At 40.3% G+C, this 20,038-nt stretch overlaps 1 protein-coding gene across 1 annotated transcript in view; it reads left to right on the top strand.

The window, feature by feature from the left end:
* Positions 1-19,023, top strand: part of SYNDIG1 (synapse differentiation inducing 1) — a gene marked incomplete at its 3' end in the record, with an annotated part of 73,431 nt that extends 54,408 nt beyond the window's left edge. Inside the window, exon 2 of the mRNA XM_077745495.1 lies at positions 18,464-19,023. Within this exon, the coding sequence (XP_077601621.1) occupies positions 18,544-19,023 (480 nt within the window). The remainder of the gene's footprint in view (positions 1-18,463) is intronic.
* Positions 19,024-20,038: the final 1,015 nt, after the last annotated feature.

Here is a 20,038-nt window from a genome sequence, read left to right as displayed (position 1 = left end):
GTGTTCTGACAGCTCTGACCCTGGAGCCTGCTTCAGATTCTGTGTCTCCCTCTTTCTCTCTGTCTTTCCCCCACTTGTGCTCTCTCAAATAAGTAAATATTTTTTAAAAGATATTAAAATTCCTTTGGTTTAAATCTCTCAGGTTGTTTTTAAATTGATCTTTAAATGTCTTATTTTACTTTATGAAAGATAATTTTGTTGTATACTCTTCAAAGTTGATAGGTGATTTCTCTTGATATAGTGAAGATGTTAGTCTATTATCCTCTGGCTTCGATGATTGTCCATGTCTGTCACCATTTTCATCTTTGTTGCTGTGTAAATTATCTGCCCTTTACCTTTTGCTACATTTAGGATTGTCTTTCAATTTTGTGTGCATCAGTTTAATGACAGCATGCTAGCATGGTGTTTATCAGTGAATTTGTGTTACCTATCAGTCCCAAAAATTTCACAAGTGACATCCCTTCAAGCATAACTTCTCCTTTCCCCAAGATTCTTTTCTTTTTCTGGGACTCCTCAGAGAAGTAGGTTGAACCTTCTTATTCCAAACTCCATTCTTTTAACTACCAATTCAAGTTTTCTATTGTTTTTTTTTTTCTGTTAATGATACATTCTGGATACAGGAATACCTCATTTTCTTGATATGCATAGGTACTGCATTTTTTACAGATTGATGGCCTGTGGCAACCCTGTGTCAAGCAAATCTATTGGCACCATTTTCCCAACATCATTTGCTCACTTTGTGTCTCTGTATCACATTTTGGTAATTCTTAACAATATTCCAAACTTTTTCTTTATTACTTCTTCTTTTGAGCCAAAGCCTAATTCAAAACAAAGCAAAGTAAATTCTGTGAAAGCTGACAGAGGTGAGCAAGCTGCAGAAGAAAAGTTTGAAGCTCACAGGGGTTGGTTGATAAGGTTTAAGGAAATAAGTTTGTCTCCATAACATAAAAGTGCAAGGTGAAGCAGTAACTGGTGCTGTAGAAGCTGCAGCAAGTTTTCAAGAAGATCTAATGAAGATAATTAATAAAGATGGCTACACTAACAATATATTTTTAATGTAGATAAAAACAGTCTTTTATTGAAAGAAAATGCCATCTAGAATTTTTACAACTAGAGAGGAGAAGTCAATGCCTGAGCTTCAAATCTTCAGAGGGCAGGCTGACTCTCTTATTAGGGGCTAATGCAGCTGGAGACTTAAGTTGAAACCAATGCTCACTTAGCATTCCAAACACCCTAGGGCTCTTAAGAATTATGCTAAATCTACTCTGCCCGTACTATCTAAATGGAACTATAAAGCCTGGATAACAGCACATCTGTTTACAGCATTGTCATTTTTAAGCACACTGTTGATTCCTACTGCTCAGGAAAAAAAGAAAAAAAGATTCCTCTCAAAATATTATTGCTCATTGGCATGCACCTGACCACCCAAGACTTCTGATGGAGACATACAACAAGATTGTGATTTTGTGCCTGCTCACACAACATCCATGGATCAAGAAGTAATTTAAACTTTTAAGTTTTATTATTTAAGAAATATTTCAGTAGGCTATAGCTGCTATAGAAAGTGATTCCTCTGATGGATCTTGGCAAAGTAACTAGCAAATCTTCTGAAAAGTTTTGGTCACTGTAGATGCCAGTAAGAACATTTGTGAGATTCATGGAAAGAAGTCAAAATATCAACATTATTGGGAGTTGGAAGAAGTTGATTCCAACTCTCATGGGTAACTCGGAGATGGGTTTGGGACTTCAATAGAGGCGGTAACTGCAGATGTGATGGTAACAGTGGGAGAAGTAGAAGCCTGAAGATGAGACTTAATTGCTACAATCTCATGGTAAAACTTTCACAGATAAGGAGTTGCTTCTTTTGAATAAACAAAGAAAGTTCTACCTTGAGGTGGATACTACTCCTGCTGAAGAAGCTGTGAGGATTGTTGAAATGACAACAGAGGATTTAGACTATTACATAAACTTAATTGATAAAACAGCAGCAGGGTTTGAGAAGATTGATTCCAGTGGTGAGAGAAATTCTACTCTGTATAAAATGCTATCAAACGGCACCACCTGTTACTTGAGAAATCATTCATGGAAGAGTCCATCGATGTGACAAACTTCACTGTTTAAGTTTAAACTGTCTTAGTTTAAGAAATTGCTGCAGCCAACCTAGATTTCTGCACCTACCAGCCTGTTCAGTCAACAGCCATCAGCATTGAGGCAAGACCCTCTACCAGCAAAATGATTACAACTTGCTGAAAGTGAAGATGATGGTTAGCATTTTTTTAACAATAAAATATTTTTAAATTAAGGTGTGTACATTGCTTTTTGCTTATACACAATGCTGTTGCACACTTAATAGACTACAGTGTAGTGTAAACATAACTTTTGTATGTACTGGGAAACTAAAATATTCATTTGACTCACTTTATTGCACATTCACTTTCTTTCAGTGTTCTGGAAAAAAACCCACAACATTTCTGAGGTATGCCTATATTTTTCTTGAGTCCACATTCTAGATTATCTTTTTTTCTCCATCTATGTCTGTTTTGCTCTATAAATTTAAATTCTTCTTTTGTATTTTTATTTCAATTGAAAATTTTTTTCAGTTTTTGAAATTTTTCTATTTCTTATAGTCTCTTGCTACTTGCTCATCTTTAAATATTTCTATTTATCTGTTTCTATAAATATTTTATAAATCATTTTTATATTTCTATCTCTTCTATATTTCCATAAATATTTTATAAATAATTGTTCTATATCCTTATGATTTCATTACCTAAAATCCTTGCCCAAAGCTATTTTTTACCTACTAATTCTCACTCACAGTGACATGCAGTCTTTTGTGCATGCTGATCTTTAATTGTCAGTTCATAGCTTGATTTGATTATATGATTAAATATGGGAAGCTTTTCACCACAGAGGTTTGAATCTATTTCTACTGGTAGCCACGGGTCATCACTTACTTGACACTATATCAGAATCTACAGAATTGTGACTCTTAGAGTGTGGTCTTTGGATCAGCATCATCAGCATCACCCAGGAACTGCTTAGCTCTGAAAACTGTTTTATACCTTTCCACAGTGAAGAAGAAACTGCTGGTGGAGCCTAGCAATCTATACTGAACAAGCCCTCCAGGTGATTCTAAGGCATGCTTAAATTTGAGAACTTCTATGAAGAATCATAGCTAAGAATGAGGGTTCAGTCTCAACTTCTTCATCTTGTTTCTCTCAAAGGCTGTATAATATACTATCACTTCTACCGTTGGCATTCTGAATCAATGTAATTCTGCCCCTTCTAGAAATGTTTTATACAATGATGGTAATTTTGATGTTTTCCTTCACAATGAGCAATATCTCAAAGTATATTCTACTCAGGGTCTTATTTGTAGTAAGAGAAGCCCTCAGAGCCTCTAGTCAGCTTTAATGCTGAAAGTGACACTCTGCCCATTAAGGTTTTAATCTGACAAATGTATTTTTTGGTTCTAAAGTTCTAAGTCCTTCATTTTTAAACATATTAAATACATTTACTTTATAACCCTTATCTGATAATATTAATAGCTGCGGTCATTGAGATCTAATTTGGGTATTTTTGGTCACCCTTGCTAATTGTGCCTTATTTCCTTATGTGATTAATTTCCTTATGTGATTAATTTCAAACATTGTCTATAGACATCTTCTGATGCTTGTTGTTAACATATTCTTCCAGAAGGGATTTGCATTTGCCTTTGCTGAGAATCAGGGTGTGAGATTTCAGCCCCCAAACACTCCAAAATAAGAGTTCAATTGCATTTTTCAAGGCACATTGAGAAGGGAAACCTGAGTGTGAGTGCAGGCTTGTGGTTAGAAATTCTCAGAGACAGTCATCCTAGTGCCCTCTAGAAGCAACAGGCTACCCACAAGAATTTTAGAGACTAGAATACCTTCAAGGCTTTCTGTCTCTGTCACTAACTGATGGGAAGTAAGACTTCTTGCTTGAGTCTGTGTCCACATTCAGTCTTCTCACTGAATTCTTTGACCACATGGGCAGGCTTTATATCTCCAAACCATAGAGTGGTGTGTGGCTTGGAGGTGGGGGTGTCACTGCTGTTGATGGTGATGGTAGAGGTGGCATTATTTGTGCTGATGATAGTGGTGGTGTTACTGGTGGTGGTATGATGGTACTGATTGTGGGTGATGGTGATGTGGGAGGGATTAGTCAAGTTTTTCTGTAGAAAACCAGATAATAAACATTCCAGGCTTTGCATACCATATGGCCTCTGCACAACTACTCAACTCTGCCTTTTTAGTAAAGAATAGCCATAGGCATATATGAATGAATGGATGTGGACCTGATTCAATAAAACTTTATTTATGGACACTGACATTTGAATTTTTTATGGTTTTCATGTGTCTTGGAAAATATTTCTTTTCAGCCACTTGAAAAGAAAAAAATCATTCTTAACTTTTGGGCTATACAAACATGCTGGATTTATCCTGGGGGCTACTGTTTGCCAACTCCTGGTGGTAGTATAATGTTGAGGATGATGATGGTGGTGGTGGTGATGGTGGTTGTGATGACAGTGGTGGTGATGGTGGTTGTGAAGGTAGCAGTGAAGAAGGTGGTGAAGGTAGAGGTGGTGTTGGTGGTGATGGAGATGATGGTAGTGGTGATGGAGATGATAGTAGTGATGAATGATGGAGGTGAAGGTAGTGGTGATGATGGTGGTGAAGGTAGTGTGATGGCAGTAGTATGCAGATGGTGGTGGTGGTGATGTACTGGTGAAGGTGATGGTAATGATGGTGGTAGTGGTAAAGTGGTGGTAGTGAAGGTAGTGGTAGTGATTGTAGGATGAGGATGTTCCTAAAGGTGATGAAGGTGGTGGAATTGGTAAAAATGGACATGTAAGTGCTATTGGTGAAGAAGCCGCCTCTCACATCTTCCTTAAAACTGAGATGGAGACTCACAAAACTAAAGCATGTTGGCACAACTTTTATACGCAGCAGTGGCCCTAATACACAGGTTTTTCTAATTTCCAGTACCACAGCATTTCCTCTGCACTTCTCTGACCATTAATGAACCTGATTTAGAATTCTGCAGACTCTTTCCCAGAGGTACCATGACAAAGCCTTGCTTACCAGCAGAAGTTTGCATTGGCTTTGTGCACAGGAAGTCCCAGGTCACTGAAAGTGATAAGTTCGATGATGCAGCATTTTGCAATTGTAATGTGCCATTTAAATGTTAAATAACAATAACTGATCTGGTTCTGAATGGTTCATTAACTGTCTCCACTGCCAAATCACAGGCTTTTCTATGAGTTTCTGCCAAAGGCAAATTTTAATTGTTTTAATGAGGATTTGCAAGCAGCTCTTTTCTCTCAACACTTGGGCACTGGCGGAAACACATACATCATTTGCTTAGCAGGAGGGAAGTATTTCTGTTTACATAAAAGGCTTCTAACAGTGTTGGGGTTTAGGGAAGACCCAGCACCTGGTACCCTAATGGTTTCCTTAATTGAGCCTTATGAGAAAGGATTAAAAGTGTTAGGAGCAATCCATGCCTGTCACACATCCCAAGCGTCCTGGCTAAACCAATCTGCTAATTAGTTAATTTTCCACCTCAGTTACATTGTTTTCTCTGTTCTGTTTCTACTTGTAGATGCTGCTCCAAAGATTGTTTTATGTGTTAAATGTAACTGTTACTACACAAAATCCTTGACATATAAGATTCTTAATCAGCCACAGAGGTACAGATATTAGATACTGCTTTGTAAAACTCCTACTCCACACTAAACATATCCTAAGCCCACAGTACAGATCTTTCAATCTTCCTGTGGGAGGGGTGTGGGGAGGGGCAGGAGACAAAATCATTAAACATCTAGAATTATTCACAGACTCAGAAAAAAGAAAAATATGAGACAGAGTACTTCCATTTATCTTTACTTCTGTGTTGATGCCTTTGCTTGGAAATCACTACACTCACAACACTGGTTCCCAAAACTTATATCTGATTTTTGTCTAGTTATTTCCTCAGAGCAAAGTGTCTATTAAACATGAGAGAGAAATTTGAGAAAAATGCATATAACGTATAATCCCAATTTCTCCACAGGTAGGTCTGTGTGTAATTCTGCCGTATTCATAATACATAATGCCTGATGGAGCTTGCTAGGATTCTTTAAAAAGGGTGTATGTTGCAGGGGCTAGAGGCAGATACAACATAAAATTGCTCAGATCCTGTTCTTAGTGAGGAAGGGGGAGACTGGCTACATGTAGCATGGGCTGCCTTATTCTGACTTGAAACTCAGATGTACAGAAGCATCTGCTATATTTGGATGTCTGAGTATTCCATTTCACAGGGAGGAGGCAGGCTCAGCCTGCGGTGTTTTCTTCATCAGCAGGTCACATGACCTGCCTGTCAGTGGGGCTTCTCTGGTCCAGCTAAAGTTTGAGAGACTCCACCTCTGCTTACCAATCTATGGCATCTGTCACTCTGTGTTCCCAGCCCTACATGAAATGCCTTTTCCTGCAGAGGTGCAGACTGAGGATTTTCTTTTTTAAGACTAGTTCATTCTCACTATATATTTGATAGAAAAAGAATGGACTATTTTCAACCATTCGTTAAGAGAGATGCAATCAGAGTTAGCTCAGTAGAACATCAGAGCTCAATGGTAACAACCATCCCTCAATGGAAGCAATAAATAAAATGCAGGATATCCCTAAAATGGATTATTATTCAGGCATAAAAAGGAGTGAAGTGCTGATACATACAGCAACATCAGAAGCATTATGCTAAGTGGAAGAAGACAGACACAAATAACACATACTGCATGATTCCATTTATGTAAAATGTCCAGAATAATCAAATCCATAGAGACAGAAGGTAGATTAGTGGTTGCCAGGGGATGGGGAAGGGAGGAATGGTGTGTGTGTGTGTGTCTGCCTAATGGATATGAAATAATGAAAATATTCTGGAATCAGATAGCAGTGAGGTTTGCACCATTCTTTGAATAAAGTACAACCCACAGAATTATTCACTTTAAAAGCTTAGGTGAATTTTGTATTGTGTGATATGTCTGAATAATGTTATTTTTTAAATGAGTGAAACTACTAATAAAAACAAAAGAGAGCAACAGAACCAGGATCTCCCTAAAATACCACATGCCCTTCAGATGTGAGAGCTGATGGTGCAGGCCCACAGTCTGACACGCTTCCCAGCTTCTTAGGTGATGCATCGCTATGACTCCAACTGGAGTCAGACATCCCTGGGTTCAAATCCTACCTATTCCTCTGCCTTGCTGGAATAATCTCTCTGTTTGTACTTAATCATTCACTGTTGGAATTTAGGACCGTGTAGAATTTGAAAGGCACCATCAAAGACATGACTCCTGAATTGCTGAGGCCACTGGAGACTTTGTTTTTCTTGGTGAAGAGTTGGTGAATCCATTTTACCCTGTGCAGTAGAGGCCAGAAAACCTAACTGATCCCCAATTCATTGTGAGAGAATCCATCTTTTAGAAAGCAGGCTTAAACTGTCCCACCTGAGACTGCTCTATGAAACCACATTGTCAATTTACCAATTAGCAGTGAGGAATCACTCTCTTGGAGACCGAGGGCATGAAGCTTGTATGACCCCACACACCCTATCTCTGGAATAAGGTAGCTTATGAATTTGCAAGGAGAATGAACTGTGTCATAGGCTTGTTTTTAATTTTAATTTTAAAATGTGTTAATCTGGGATGTCTGGTGGCTCAGTTGTTTAACCACCCCACTCTTGATTTCTGCTCAGATCATGATTTCATGCTTCATGGAATTGAGCCCCATGCTGGGCTTTGTGCTAACAGCATGGAGTCTGCTTGGATTTTCTCTCTCCCTCCCTTTCTACCCCTCCCTTGCTTGCATGCTCTGCAAGCTGTCTCTCAAAAAAAATTAAAAAAATAAATAATGTTCATCAACAAAATGCTCATCTAAGCCAGCACATTACCTTTTACTGTGGCTGGCCTAGGAGGGTTTCTATCACTTTAGATGGCTTCTGTATGGGTATGTTAAGGCAAATAGGTACCTCTTCTCTAAGTTCTCACAAAAGAACCAAGTTCAGTCATTCAATAATATCATAGAGTTGTGAGTTTGTAGACATACAAGTTGGCTTACTTGGCTCCCTTTTCTCTATAGAAGTGGTGCTAGGACTTCACAGGTTTGTGGGATACTAGTCTTATGCCTTGGGTTCCTTCTCCAAGAAGCAGCTCCCAAGAGAAGGATTCAAGAACACCAGTAGCAGAGAAGGAAAACAAGACAGTTAGGGAAAGTGCCAACAAATGGCATGTTGCCCAGCAAGATAACTTCTGGGCAACTGAGGGGACAGTTGAAAGAGTGTGCAGAGCACCTGCCTTAGACTCTCTCACTAAGGGACAAAGAGGCTGGGTATTCATCCACCAACTTTCCATCTGTCATTAGCTGAAGCTGCACCAGGGCCTTGATACCTCTGACCTGTTCTGTGATAGCCAAGAAAGCACTGTTAGTCCCTGGAATGGTGGGATCCAGGGCAGGGGCAGGACATCCATGGATTTAGCTCAGCTGGCATATATGAACTCATCATCATCATCCCCGTAACTTCCCCAAATCCACCCCTTACCCATTGTTTCCTACGTTGGTGATAACATCTTAGTCCATCAGGGACCTAGGCCAGAAGGAAGGGTGATTCATCCCCCACATACTCCACTTCCCTGCCTCATTATACATATTCAAGAAAGCACCCAGGCCTATTGACTCTACTCTCTACATGCCTCCTGGACTGCACACATCTCTTCATTCATAGCCCTTCCTGAGGTCTAGCTACCAGCACCTCAGTCAGAATTCCTGCCTTCAGCCTTCTCAGATACACATGTGAGGGCCCCTTCGTCCATCCCACTGCTCACTGGATGCCTGAAGTTGTAAAGACAGGCTCTAGTGCCACCATCCCCACCCTCTTGTCTTTCCCAGACCTCTGCTTCATCCAGCTATGCTGCCCCTTGTCCTCCTTGTGCCCTACCTCAGAGCCCCAAAGAATTTGACTGCTAAGAACACTTTCCCCCATCTTGACCCTGAACTCCTCCTCACTCTTCAGGTCTTATATTTAATGACATCTCCCTGGGAGGCTCTTTCTCAATCCCCAAGCCATGCTTTTGCACCCAGTTTCTTGTGTATTCCCTAAAGGCAGGCTTCTCCTTGTTTAGAGCATTGGGTATACGTTAGTGCTTCTTCAAAGATAGTCTTTTTCTGGTGCCCACTAAATGCATGTCAGGTGGATGCATGGAAGTCCCTGGTACATGCTCACCATATGCTAGGTGCTGGATACATGCTGGCTTCCTTCCTTTCTGGTTTTGGGGAAGGGAGTTAAAATTCCATTTTGAAACTTTTCAGGTAATGTTGCATTAGAGGTTAAGGCTACCTCTGCTCAGGCTGTAGTCTGCTCTGGAGAGCTGGCTTTTGTCTCCCTGGAAACTAATTGTCCAACCCCAGAGTGAATTTCATTTGCACTGAGAGATCATTGTCACTTGGGATGGGGAGCAATTTCAAGTCCAGGTTAGAAAGCCTTTAGCATCCAGACTCATGGGAAAAAAAGTGCTTCTATTATCTGTAGATATCATTTTCTTTAATTAAAATAGTGATGAGATGGGAATCATTACCTGTTTGGGGGCAGGATCATAGTAGTTTGTTGGTTTACCGCTGGCTTATGTGCACAGACTTTCTAGATGAGAACAGAATGCTTGTGCCAAAGGAAGTCCTAGAAAATTGCTTAATGAAAGTCCAACCCTCATCACCAAATATCTGGAAATATGCTCTCCCCCTATATGACATAGAATTTCTGGCTGGAATAACTTCTTCCTAACTAAAAAGATTATTTGTAAATAAAAAGAGCCATAACATTCAATAACTGAATCTAAGATAAGTGAGCTTTTAAATGACTCACCTCTCTAGTCTAATGGCTATACAGGTAATTTCTCTCAATTGATAAAAAAAAAAAAAAAGAATGTTTTGTTTTCATCGGTGAAGTTCTTATCATGTGTATTTGAGGGTCCAATTGTAGCCTATAGTTGCAAAACATCATTAGCTGTTCATCAAGCCCTCGTGGACCGGATGGATGATCCAGGACGCATCTTCTAAGTTGCAAGGATGGTAGAACTGGTCCCTGACCTGGAGGAACTCGCAGACCAGTTAAAGCAAAGCCCTGTCCCAGGTGAATCCCAGAGAGAGCATGGCAGGTGTTTTTACAGAGGCCTGACCTGGACACTCCTCCGTGGGAGAGGTAATGTGTAGCAAAGATTGCTTCTGGAGCTAGCAGGAAGCCAGGGACAAGAGAGGAGGGACAGGAGAGTGTGACAGTCCCAGTGGGCTCAGCACATGCAGACACCAGCTCAAAGCATAAATTTGTTTTCAGGACAGTGAAACATGGGACATTAGGCCTCAGAGCCCAACCTGAAGTCTAGAGTGTGGATGGTTGGCCTACATGAGCCTCTCTGGAGAGACATAATCATGAACCCCAGTATAATCCCGGCCTTCACACCAGCGACGCTGGGGAGGGACTTGGTGAGCAACAGTATCTGTCTGCTCAGAGAGCACCATTCATAGTTTTTCTACAAAAATGCAACAATGTGAATAATTTTGGGATATTTTTCATGATCATTTGTACTTACCATGTCTTTTGAGAAATTAGAAGTGGCAACATGGAAACACAATTCAGCAATGGACAGAGGCAGCAGGTGTCAGGGGCCAGCATTTGTCCCCAGGCTGGATGGCAGTGCACCTTGCCAGGTCTAGGGGCCAGAGGCACTGCCTTGGAGACCCTTGGTCTGACCAACAGCTGAGGATGGCTGTCTGGGTAGGCTGAATCTGACATCTCAGGTACAACAGAATTGATGACTGCAGGGGACAGAGGAGAGGAGTAAAGGTTGAGAATGGCTTCTGAACTTGAATTGAAGGGATGATCTGTATGGAGAGTGATTTTGAAACTTGATTCATTGGCAACAGAAGCATTAAGAATCAAACACTAAGCCTGAATGAATGAATGAATGAATGAATGAATAAATAAATAAATAAATAAATAAATAAATGGGGGACAAATAACTCTATCCTGAGTGCCCTTCTCCCAACTTTTGTGGCCCTCACCTTCCTCATTATTACCTGCTTTGGCTGTTTCTCTTCCTTGGTGGCTCTTCTGTCTGGAAGGCTATTCACAACTCTTTTTTCATGAGTTATTCAGAAATAGTTTCAAGTAAATCCTGTGTCTTGGATAGTGATAGGTGTTGGGGCCAACTGTTGTTGCCTTCATCTCCTCCTGGGTTAGCCCTACTCTGCCTCCAAACCAGTAAATGAGCTGCACTTAGTACTCAGCTTGTGATCCTCAGAGACTCTGAGCAAATGAGGCTACCAGCTGCCTTGTCTCTCGGGGCCCCAGGGTCCCAGCTCAGTGCTTCTGGCTCATGGGAACTGTGCTCTGAGCACTGTGTCCCTGGCCCGGAGCTCTCCCTCTGCTTCTGGGAGTCAGGCTCAGGCCATCTCAGTGTTAGAAACACCGTTTGTCATCCACAATACTACCTGGACACAGTCTTTTGAAAAGTGGAAAACCACCCACAGCTGGAAGAATGGTTGTACTTGTGATGTATGAGTGGGAGAAACATAGCTCACCTGTGTTATTCACCCCATACCTTTAGGACACCCCCCCAGACCCCCTCAGTTAAATAGGAATGGCTCACCATGAGGAGTACATGCTTTCTAGCAGGGTCTCCAAGTGCTTGTGCCCCTCAGGAAGGCCTCCGTCATCTGTGACAACAGCACAGAGAACTGCTGGTTGAGAATCCTCTGGCCGCTGATGTCACTACTCACATGGCCTCTTTATGATCAGTTTGTCAGAGATGAAATATGCAAAACCCAGGAACATCTTGGCTCATGCCATCCTAAAGATTCCTATAGGGCATTGGTCCTTACCCACTGCCCTGAGACTGGTTGGATGTGCAGAGAGTGCTCTGTGAATAAAAGTCAGGCCCCCAGTGTTGGTAGTGCTTTCTCCTCTATCCATACCCCATGATGTCCGCAGACCTAGCTGCCTCTGATATTGTCATTTTCCACTCAAGGGCCTTTCTTCCACAATGCCCATTGATTGCCAAAGTAAAGTTTATCTGTACATTAGCATTCAAGATCCTCGTAATAAAGCCTCTCCCCCCTTTATTTCCTGGCCCCCCTCTGCCAGAATTGCACCAACACTATCCATACATGTCCCTGCTCCTTTGCCTAGCTAGTCTCATGCACTTCCTTTTGCCTAGAACATCTTTCTTACCTCTTCATCTGTTGATTAAGAAAAAAACCCTTTTTATTATACAAAATTTCAAACCCAGATGAAAGTGGAGAGAAGGGGACAGCGAACCCCATGTACCCATCAACCAACTTCACTGATTATCAACCCATGGCCAACCTGTTTTTTTTTTTTACCCCACCCACTCCTCCTCCTGAAAGAGATGGTTTTTAAACAAATCCCAGACATCACATCCTTTATTAAATCCATAAATATTTTAGTGTGAATCTCTAGAAGTTGGTAGATGTTGTTTTAGGTAGCTCTTTTTTAATCCTCATAATATACCTTCAAAAATTAAAAATACCTTTAAAAAATTACAAGAACTCCATGGTGTCATCAACTGTCTAGCTAGTGCTCTTATTTCTCTGAAGTTTTGATATATAAATGTTTGTGAATATATGAATAAATGTAGAGATGCTGTATATAAATATGTATGTGTATGAATATTTCTGCACATATGTACAGAGGTACATACATATGTACATATAAAAACATGTCAATTCATCTGTTTGATTAGATCCAAATAAGATTAATATATTTAACTAGTTGCTATATCTTCTAAGTCTCTTTAATACATAGAATCTTTATTCATTGCATGTGTTCGCTCTCTGTATCTCTCTCTCTCTGTCTCTCTGTTTCTTAATTCTTACATTTTCTGGTCATTCTTCCTGTAGAGTTGTCTACATTCTGGATTTTACTGATTGCATACAGCTATGATGTCATTTGGCATGTTCCCTTGTCCTCTGAATTTCTATAATTGGTAGTTAGATATAGAGATTTGATTAAAATAAGGTTATGTTTTGTTTCATTTTGCTTTGTTTTGGCAAGAAGACTTTTCTGGATGTTGACACAAAATGAACAAACCTTTTAAAACATTTTAAAGAGAAAGGAAAAGAGTTTTATTTGAGCCCAAGCGAGGACAGCTGCTTGGGATGCACAATCTTCATAAAGAAAAGAATGCTCTGGGGAAAGAATGGTTGGTGCAGGGTTATTTACGTTTTTTACATACAATTACAAATTATCATGACAAAAAAGACATTCCAGAAAATTATAGGCTTTACCTTATGTGTTTAGTATGTGTAAGGTTGTAGGACCCTAATCTTATGGGAACCAGGGAGGGTGTGTGTGTGTGTGTGTGTGTGTGTGTGTGTGTGTGTGATCTTTATGTTTGGAATACTCCTTCTGGTTATTTTTTTTCTTAACAAGGCAGGTGTACAATGTGTACTTGGCAGAAATAGAGCCCATACCTTGAGGTTTTTCCAAGTCATTTTGCCTTTGGTAAATGTTAAATTATATCTTCTCTGGGAGTCCAGGAGCAGGGCTCACAAACATTAAAAGTTGAAAATTTCCTTTATCATGGGTGATGCCATTCATTTCTATCAGAAAGCATGTAATGTCCATTGTCCTTATTTTTGTCCTGCTCACAGCCATCAATGGCTACCAGCTCTTATGTAACATCTGTCTGGTCATTTTGATTTTAGCTTATATTCATTTAGAGTCCACAGGAAGATCTCGTGTGAATATTTCTCTATTCTTTGTTAGCTTACCTATACCCTTGAAACCTGGAGGTCAGTTTAGATATAAAATCCTTGACGCATGTTTTAGTGCCTTGAGTATCTCAGTACTTCGCTCCACTGGCTTCTGCTATTAAACATTTTTGTTGACAAGTTTAATGATAATCTGTTTTTTTTTATCTTTTTTTAGTAACTCAGATTGTTTCATTTTTGTTTTGTTTTTTTAATTGCTGGACAACCAAAGGTGTTCTTACATTTGTCTGTTTTCCTTTAAAGATTAGTAGATTTACTATAATTTATATTGGAGTTGGTCATTCTGGGTCAATTTTCCCAGGTACATAGTGTACCCTTTGAACATTAATTATAGGAAAAAAATTTTAAATCATAGTTTTATAGTATTTGCTCTTATCCACTATTTTCTTCTCTAAGGTCTCCCTTTATATACATACAGTACTTTCTTTATCCTGTATTTGTTACTTTCTTTCAAAATGTTTTCAGCACTTCAGATACACACAGTACAATTCAGATTTTCCTGTTACAGTTTGATCAGCTCTGGAAAATGCACAGGTCTGTGCAACTTGTGCTCCACCAAGATGCAGTTTGTGTGCATTACTTGAGGACACCCTCATGCCCTGTCCACGCTGAGCTCTTCCTGCCCTGAGCCAGACAACCTTGCCTTTGCTTCTGTAATACAACACTGTCTGCTCTAGAATTTTATATAAATTGAAGTATTCATGCTTTTTAAATTTAACACATTTTTCTATTTTGCATGTTCTCTTTACTTTAAGGTATGATCCACTGTGCTTATTCACTCTTGTCTCCCTTCTGGTTTAGCCTTGATTTTTGAAGTTAATTTATTTCTAAATTTCCCCAAGTTCTGTTCACGTCTTTTTCTATTCTCAAATCACATTGCTTCTGATTTGCTCCCCAGTTCTAATATATGTTGTTCTCTCATAATTTCTATCCTTTTCTCAATTGCTTTTAGATCATTTTGAAATATCAGATTCTGGTTTCACATGAGCATGACTTTCTGGTATGTTTATTGTCCAACTACTATTATAGTGACTTATGTAATTGCTTTCCTTATCATTGATTTGACCTTTAATGTTAGAAATGCATCTTTCTATATCCAGCAAGCACCTAACATAGTGTCTTACAATAATAAACTTTGATAAATATATATTTTATTGAAATGAAACTTAGAATATTATGATCAGTGGTGAGATTTTTTTACCACCTTGTCGAAAAGCTGTGTCTAATCCCATAAAACCCAAGACTCATGGGCCAAGAGGTACAAATCATGGAGCTGAAAAGCACCTACCTGAAGTTTCTCTTGTTTAATTGCAATTAATAATTCCACTTTCATAAGCAACTTGCCCAAGATTATATAAACATTTAGTAGTAAAGCTAGGGCTAAATCCATGGTTTCCTGGTTTTTAGTATAGCGCTCTTTATATCATGACAGTCTCAAAGTGATGAAAACCTGTTTCTATATGATATGAAGTTTGTATGGATGTTGCACACCTACTTTCTGTTTTTTTTTCTTTTCACAATCACTATCTGTTTTCTTATCTGCCTTATATTCACTCAAACTTATGGGTAGGAGGGTTCTTTGAGTAGTGGTACAGAGAGTAAGAACCAGGGAAGGAGGAATAACTGAGGATCACAGGCAGAGACATGGAGGCCCTGCCCCCTTCCTCCTGCCAGCAGCTGTAAAAGCAGCAGGTGTAGCATGATTGACATGATGCCCTTCTACCAGCTTCCTCTGCTAGACTCATAGAAACAGCCTTCAAGACTTCACCCAGAGAACAAAATTGGAAGCTTGGCCGTTAATGTAGTCCAGAAAGAGTTTTGTCAATAGGAGGCAGCATCTGAGACATAATAGAGTCTGTTTAATCAAGTGAGAGGCAACCACTGGTTCTGAAAATCATGGACTGAGAAGAAAATATAAAATAAGCAAAATATTATTTGTTATACAATATAACCAATTATATGTATATATATGTATGTGTGTGTGTGTATGTTGTAAGGATAGCATTTTCTATCTTTAAATGTAGCAGAATTTTCTTTCTGCTTTATTTCTGAGCTGCTAAACTCTGGCTGGGGGAAAGCTGTTATCAGAGAGGAGAGGATAGATGTAAACAGAGGAAATGAGCTATTAGGAATTATGATTTGAAATACAATATTGAAGGATGCTGCAGTAACAAAAGTAAAATTCTACTAATTTTGGCCTCCTTTATTCAAATGTAATCATAGCTTATGATGCTCAAAGTTGGAAAAATTCACTTCAGGGAAGAAAACAAAAGTTCTTGGGGCACCTGGGTGACTCAGTGGGTAGAGCATGTGACTCTTGATCTCAAGGTTGAAAATTCAAGCCCCATTGTTAGGTGTGGAGATTACTTAAAAATAAAATCTTAAAAAAAACAAAGTCCCTTAAGAGTATTTTATATATTGATCTGAATGCTTTTTTAAAAGATAGTATATAATCCATTGTACGATTGAGCCAACTTGTGCAACTGACTAAAACTTGCACTATATACTGTAGAACAGCACCCCTTAGTTTTATGTGCAAAAAAAATCACTTACTATGGTGTTAAAATGCAGATTCTGGTTTAGTAGTTCCAGGTGTACTGAAGATCCCACCTTTGTTACAAACCTCCAGGTGGTGCCAATGTTGCTGGTTCTCAGCTAAGCACTTTAGGTGTCAAACTGTGGACAGCACCTCAGAGACCTAAGCTGTGCATGCCTCAAGATGCTGCAATATCAAATTCACATTTAAGGCTTGTGCAGCTCAAGGTGATCACTAAGTAGTGATTATTCTAATCTCCTAACACTTGAGACTTTATTTCAACAGACGTTCATTGAGTACTTGCAGTATCAGGTGCTAGAAAGAGTAAGGATAATACTGGTTCTTTAGTCTCAAGTAGCTCCGGGACAAGAGCAGGGGCAAAGGCTGGAGGAAGATGTTGACATTAGCAGCTGTGATGTTTGCAGAAGAGGATGCAACAGGAGCCATAACACTGTAGCACTGTAGTGCCTGAGAACACATCAGTAAAAAGGGAGGTTGCTCTGGCTGGGTAAGAGCACGTGACTCCATTGAAGAGGTGGGGGTTGAACAGATGCAACCACATGTCTTTTTTTTTTTTTAATGTTTATTTTATTTTTGTGTGAGAGACAGAGCACGAGCGGGGTAGGAGCAGAGAGAGAGGGAGACACAGAATTCAAAGTGGGCTGCAGGCTCTGAGCTATCAGCACAAAGCCCGATGCAGGGCTTGAACCCACAAACTGTGAGATCATGACCTGAGCCGAAGTCGGACACTTAACCGACTGAGCCACCCAGGCGCCCCCACATTTTTGGGGGGTAAATACACAATAGTGGAATTAATAGATCATATGGTATTTTTATTTTTAACTTTTTGAGGAACCTCCATACTGTTTTCCACAGTGACTGCAGCAGTTCACATTCCCACTGTCAGTGCACAAGTGTTCCGTTTTCTCCACATCTTCACCAACACTTTATTTCCTGTCTTTTTGATACTAGCTATTCTGACTGGTGTGAGGTCATATGCTATTGTGCCTTTGATTTACATCTTCCTAATGATAAGTGATGTTGAGTATCTTTTCATATGTCTATTGGCCATTTGTATGTCTTTTTAGGAAAAATGTATGTTTAGGTCCTCTGCCCATTTTTAAATCAGATTGTCTTTTGTTTTGTTTTGTTCTTTGGTGTGAGTTGTGTAAGTTCTTTGGATATTAACTTCTTATCAGATACTTCATTTGCAAATATCATCTTCCATTCCATAGACTGCCTTTTTGCTTGTTGATGGTTTCCTTTGTGGTGCAAGGAAATTCATTATCTCCAAAATCTTGGTCTTTGGTATCTTTCTTTCTCCTCCTCCTCCTTTTTTTTTCTTCTTAATATTCAGAACCCTAGAAAGGAACATGATCTAGCTAGAAACAATTTAGAAGCTTCTTAATTGTCTCCCAAATATGTAGATGTTTTTCTAAGTTGAATCCAATTAAGACAGGGGAATTACTGGTTCAACTCCTGGAACCATGTTGGAAGGCCAGGAGGCATTTCTCATACATACATTAGAATGTATTAGAATGTACATGTTAAGTGTTTCCTCAGTTGGGGAATTCCATATATGGTACTAACAGTGTGGGTTTTCCTGTCATTTATCTTCTAAATCTGTGTGGGACATTATTTTAAACCCTTTCTTCCTTGAGCATGTGTTTTCTGCTCAAATAGCCATGGGCCGGGAAGAGTCAATTCCCATTACAGATTTACAGCCTTATTTTCCCTCTGGCCTGGCCTGATGCTAATGTGATTGGATTTATCCGAGAATTTCAAGATGTCTGCTGGCAATCAGGATTCTCTAGAGCTACAGTGGTTCAAGTTCCTGCAGAATTCCTTTATTTGGAAGCAAAATCTTTATAGAGATGTGAGTAATCAATATCATTTTCTCTGACTGGCTGCTCAGATAAAGCCTTTTTTAAATTGGTAGAATAGGTAGAACTAGAATGTCATCTGACTCCCCCAGCTTCTATGCGTATTGGGTGACTAGTGCATGCTGAAACAGCAACGGTCTGGGTGATTAACTTTTTTTTCAGGTGTGATTTTCTTATCTCATCTCTGTTTCCTCTTCCTCCAGGAGAAATGGGTCCCAGGAGACAAGTGTGACCTTGGAGTGCAGCCCGCCAGCCTGACATCCGGTTGGAGAGGGAGAGAACCATGGACGGCATAATTGAACAGAAGAGTGTGCTGGTGCATAGTAAAATCAGTGATGCTGGCAAGAGGAATGGGTTAATTAACACCAGAAATTTCATGGCTGAGAGCAGAGATGGCCTGGTGTCTGTTTACCCAGCACCACAGTACCAGAGTTGCTGTGTGGTAGGCAGCGCAGCGGCAGCCACCCTGGACAGCAGCAGGAGTGAACCAGTCCAGCAGCTGCTAGACCCCAACACCCTTCCACAGTCTGTGGAGTCCCATTTCCGTCCCAACATCATTCTCTACTCAGAGGGCGTGCTGCGCTCTTGGGGGGATGGCGTGGCTGCCGACTGTTGTGAGACCACCTTCATTGAGGACCGGTCACCCACCAAAGAGAGCCTGGAGTACCCTGATGGGAAGTTCATCGACCTCTCACCTGACGACATCAAGATCCACACCCTGTCCTACGATGTGGAGGAGGAGGAGGAATTCCAGGAGTTGGAGGTCAGAGGATGTGTTTATTATAAGCCTTTGGAACAGGGCAGGGGGATTGGGTGGGGACCCATGAGTGCCAGGCAAAAATTAAGAAATGAAACTAGGGTGTGAAAAATACAGAGAAACTGAAGCATTCTTAAATATCCATTGAAAATGGAGTGGAGAAAGTCTAGGTAACCAACACCCAGTGGGGGCTTCAGCAGGAATGCTGGCAGAGAAAACACAAGGTAATGGCTGTCAGACTGGAGCTCCTGCTAGAGTTAAGGGTCGCCAGCACTAAAAATCACTTGGGGATTCCTGCTAATTAATACTCTACACTCAGGAGAGAGGGATTATTGGCAAAAGTGATCAAAGTGAGAGGGAGGCTCATGGTACTAGGGCTACATGAGGCTGGAAAGGCCTGTGTGGGGACAATTTGAGGATTGTTTTTGCTGCCACATGTAGTTTCCTTAATTTGGCATTCTTGAGTTTCTACTAAGAGAGACTTGGTACAGCTAAAGCCTGATGGAAGAAATAGTAGGAATGCTAGCCTAAAGGAAAGATGAGTTGAGTTGTTACAAGAGTCACTTCTACAGTAGACTGGAGGACAGGTCAAGGCATTTGGATTACATGATTTGAAACATTCATTTTGGACATAGTGTAACACAGCATAGCAGCCAAGCAGACCAGAAGCATCAGGCCTAGAAGTGCATTGAGAATCAGAAGCTGCTGGAGACAGACAGTTTTAATCAGAAAGGAAAATTCAGAAATGGGAAATGTCATGTAGCAGTCCTTGTGAATGGAGTACATGAAAACCAACTGTCAGAGAAGTCAAGAGAAGTCAAGTTGTGGGAAACCAGAGAAGTCAAGTAGTGGGAGAGGCCATCAGAGCAAACCTTCACACCCTATGGGTGACACCTGCTAAGGCGAGGAGGAGGGTGTCAGCTCTGGCCATACTAAAGTTTTGAGAAAGCTGCAAGAAGTACTTTGGCTTGCATTCACAAGCCACTGTCAATTGTCCACTCTTTTCCAAAGCCTGAGGGTT

Source organism: Crocuta crocuta, unplaced genomic scaffold (genome assembly GCF_008692635.1).
Source record: "Crocuta crocuta isolate KB4526 unplaced genomic scaffold, BGI_CrCroc_1.0 scaffold178, whole genome shotgun sequence".
NCBI lineage: Eukaryota > Metazoa > Chordata > Mammalia > Carnivora > Hyaenidae > Crocuta > Crocuta crocuta.
This window is presented reverse-complemented; position numbering and strand designations above follow the sequence as displayed.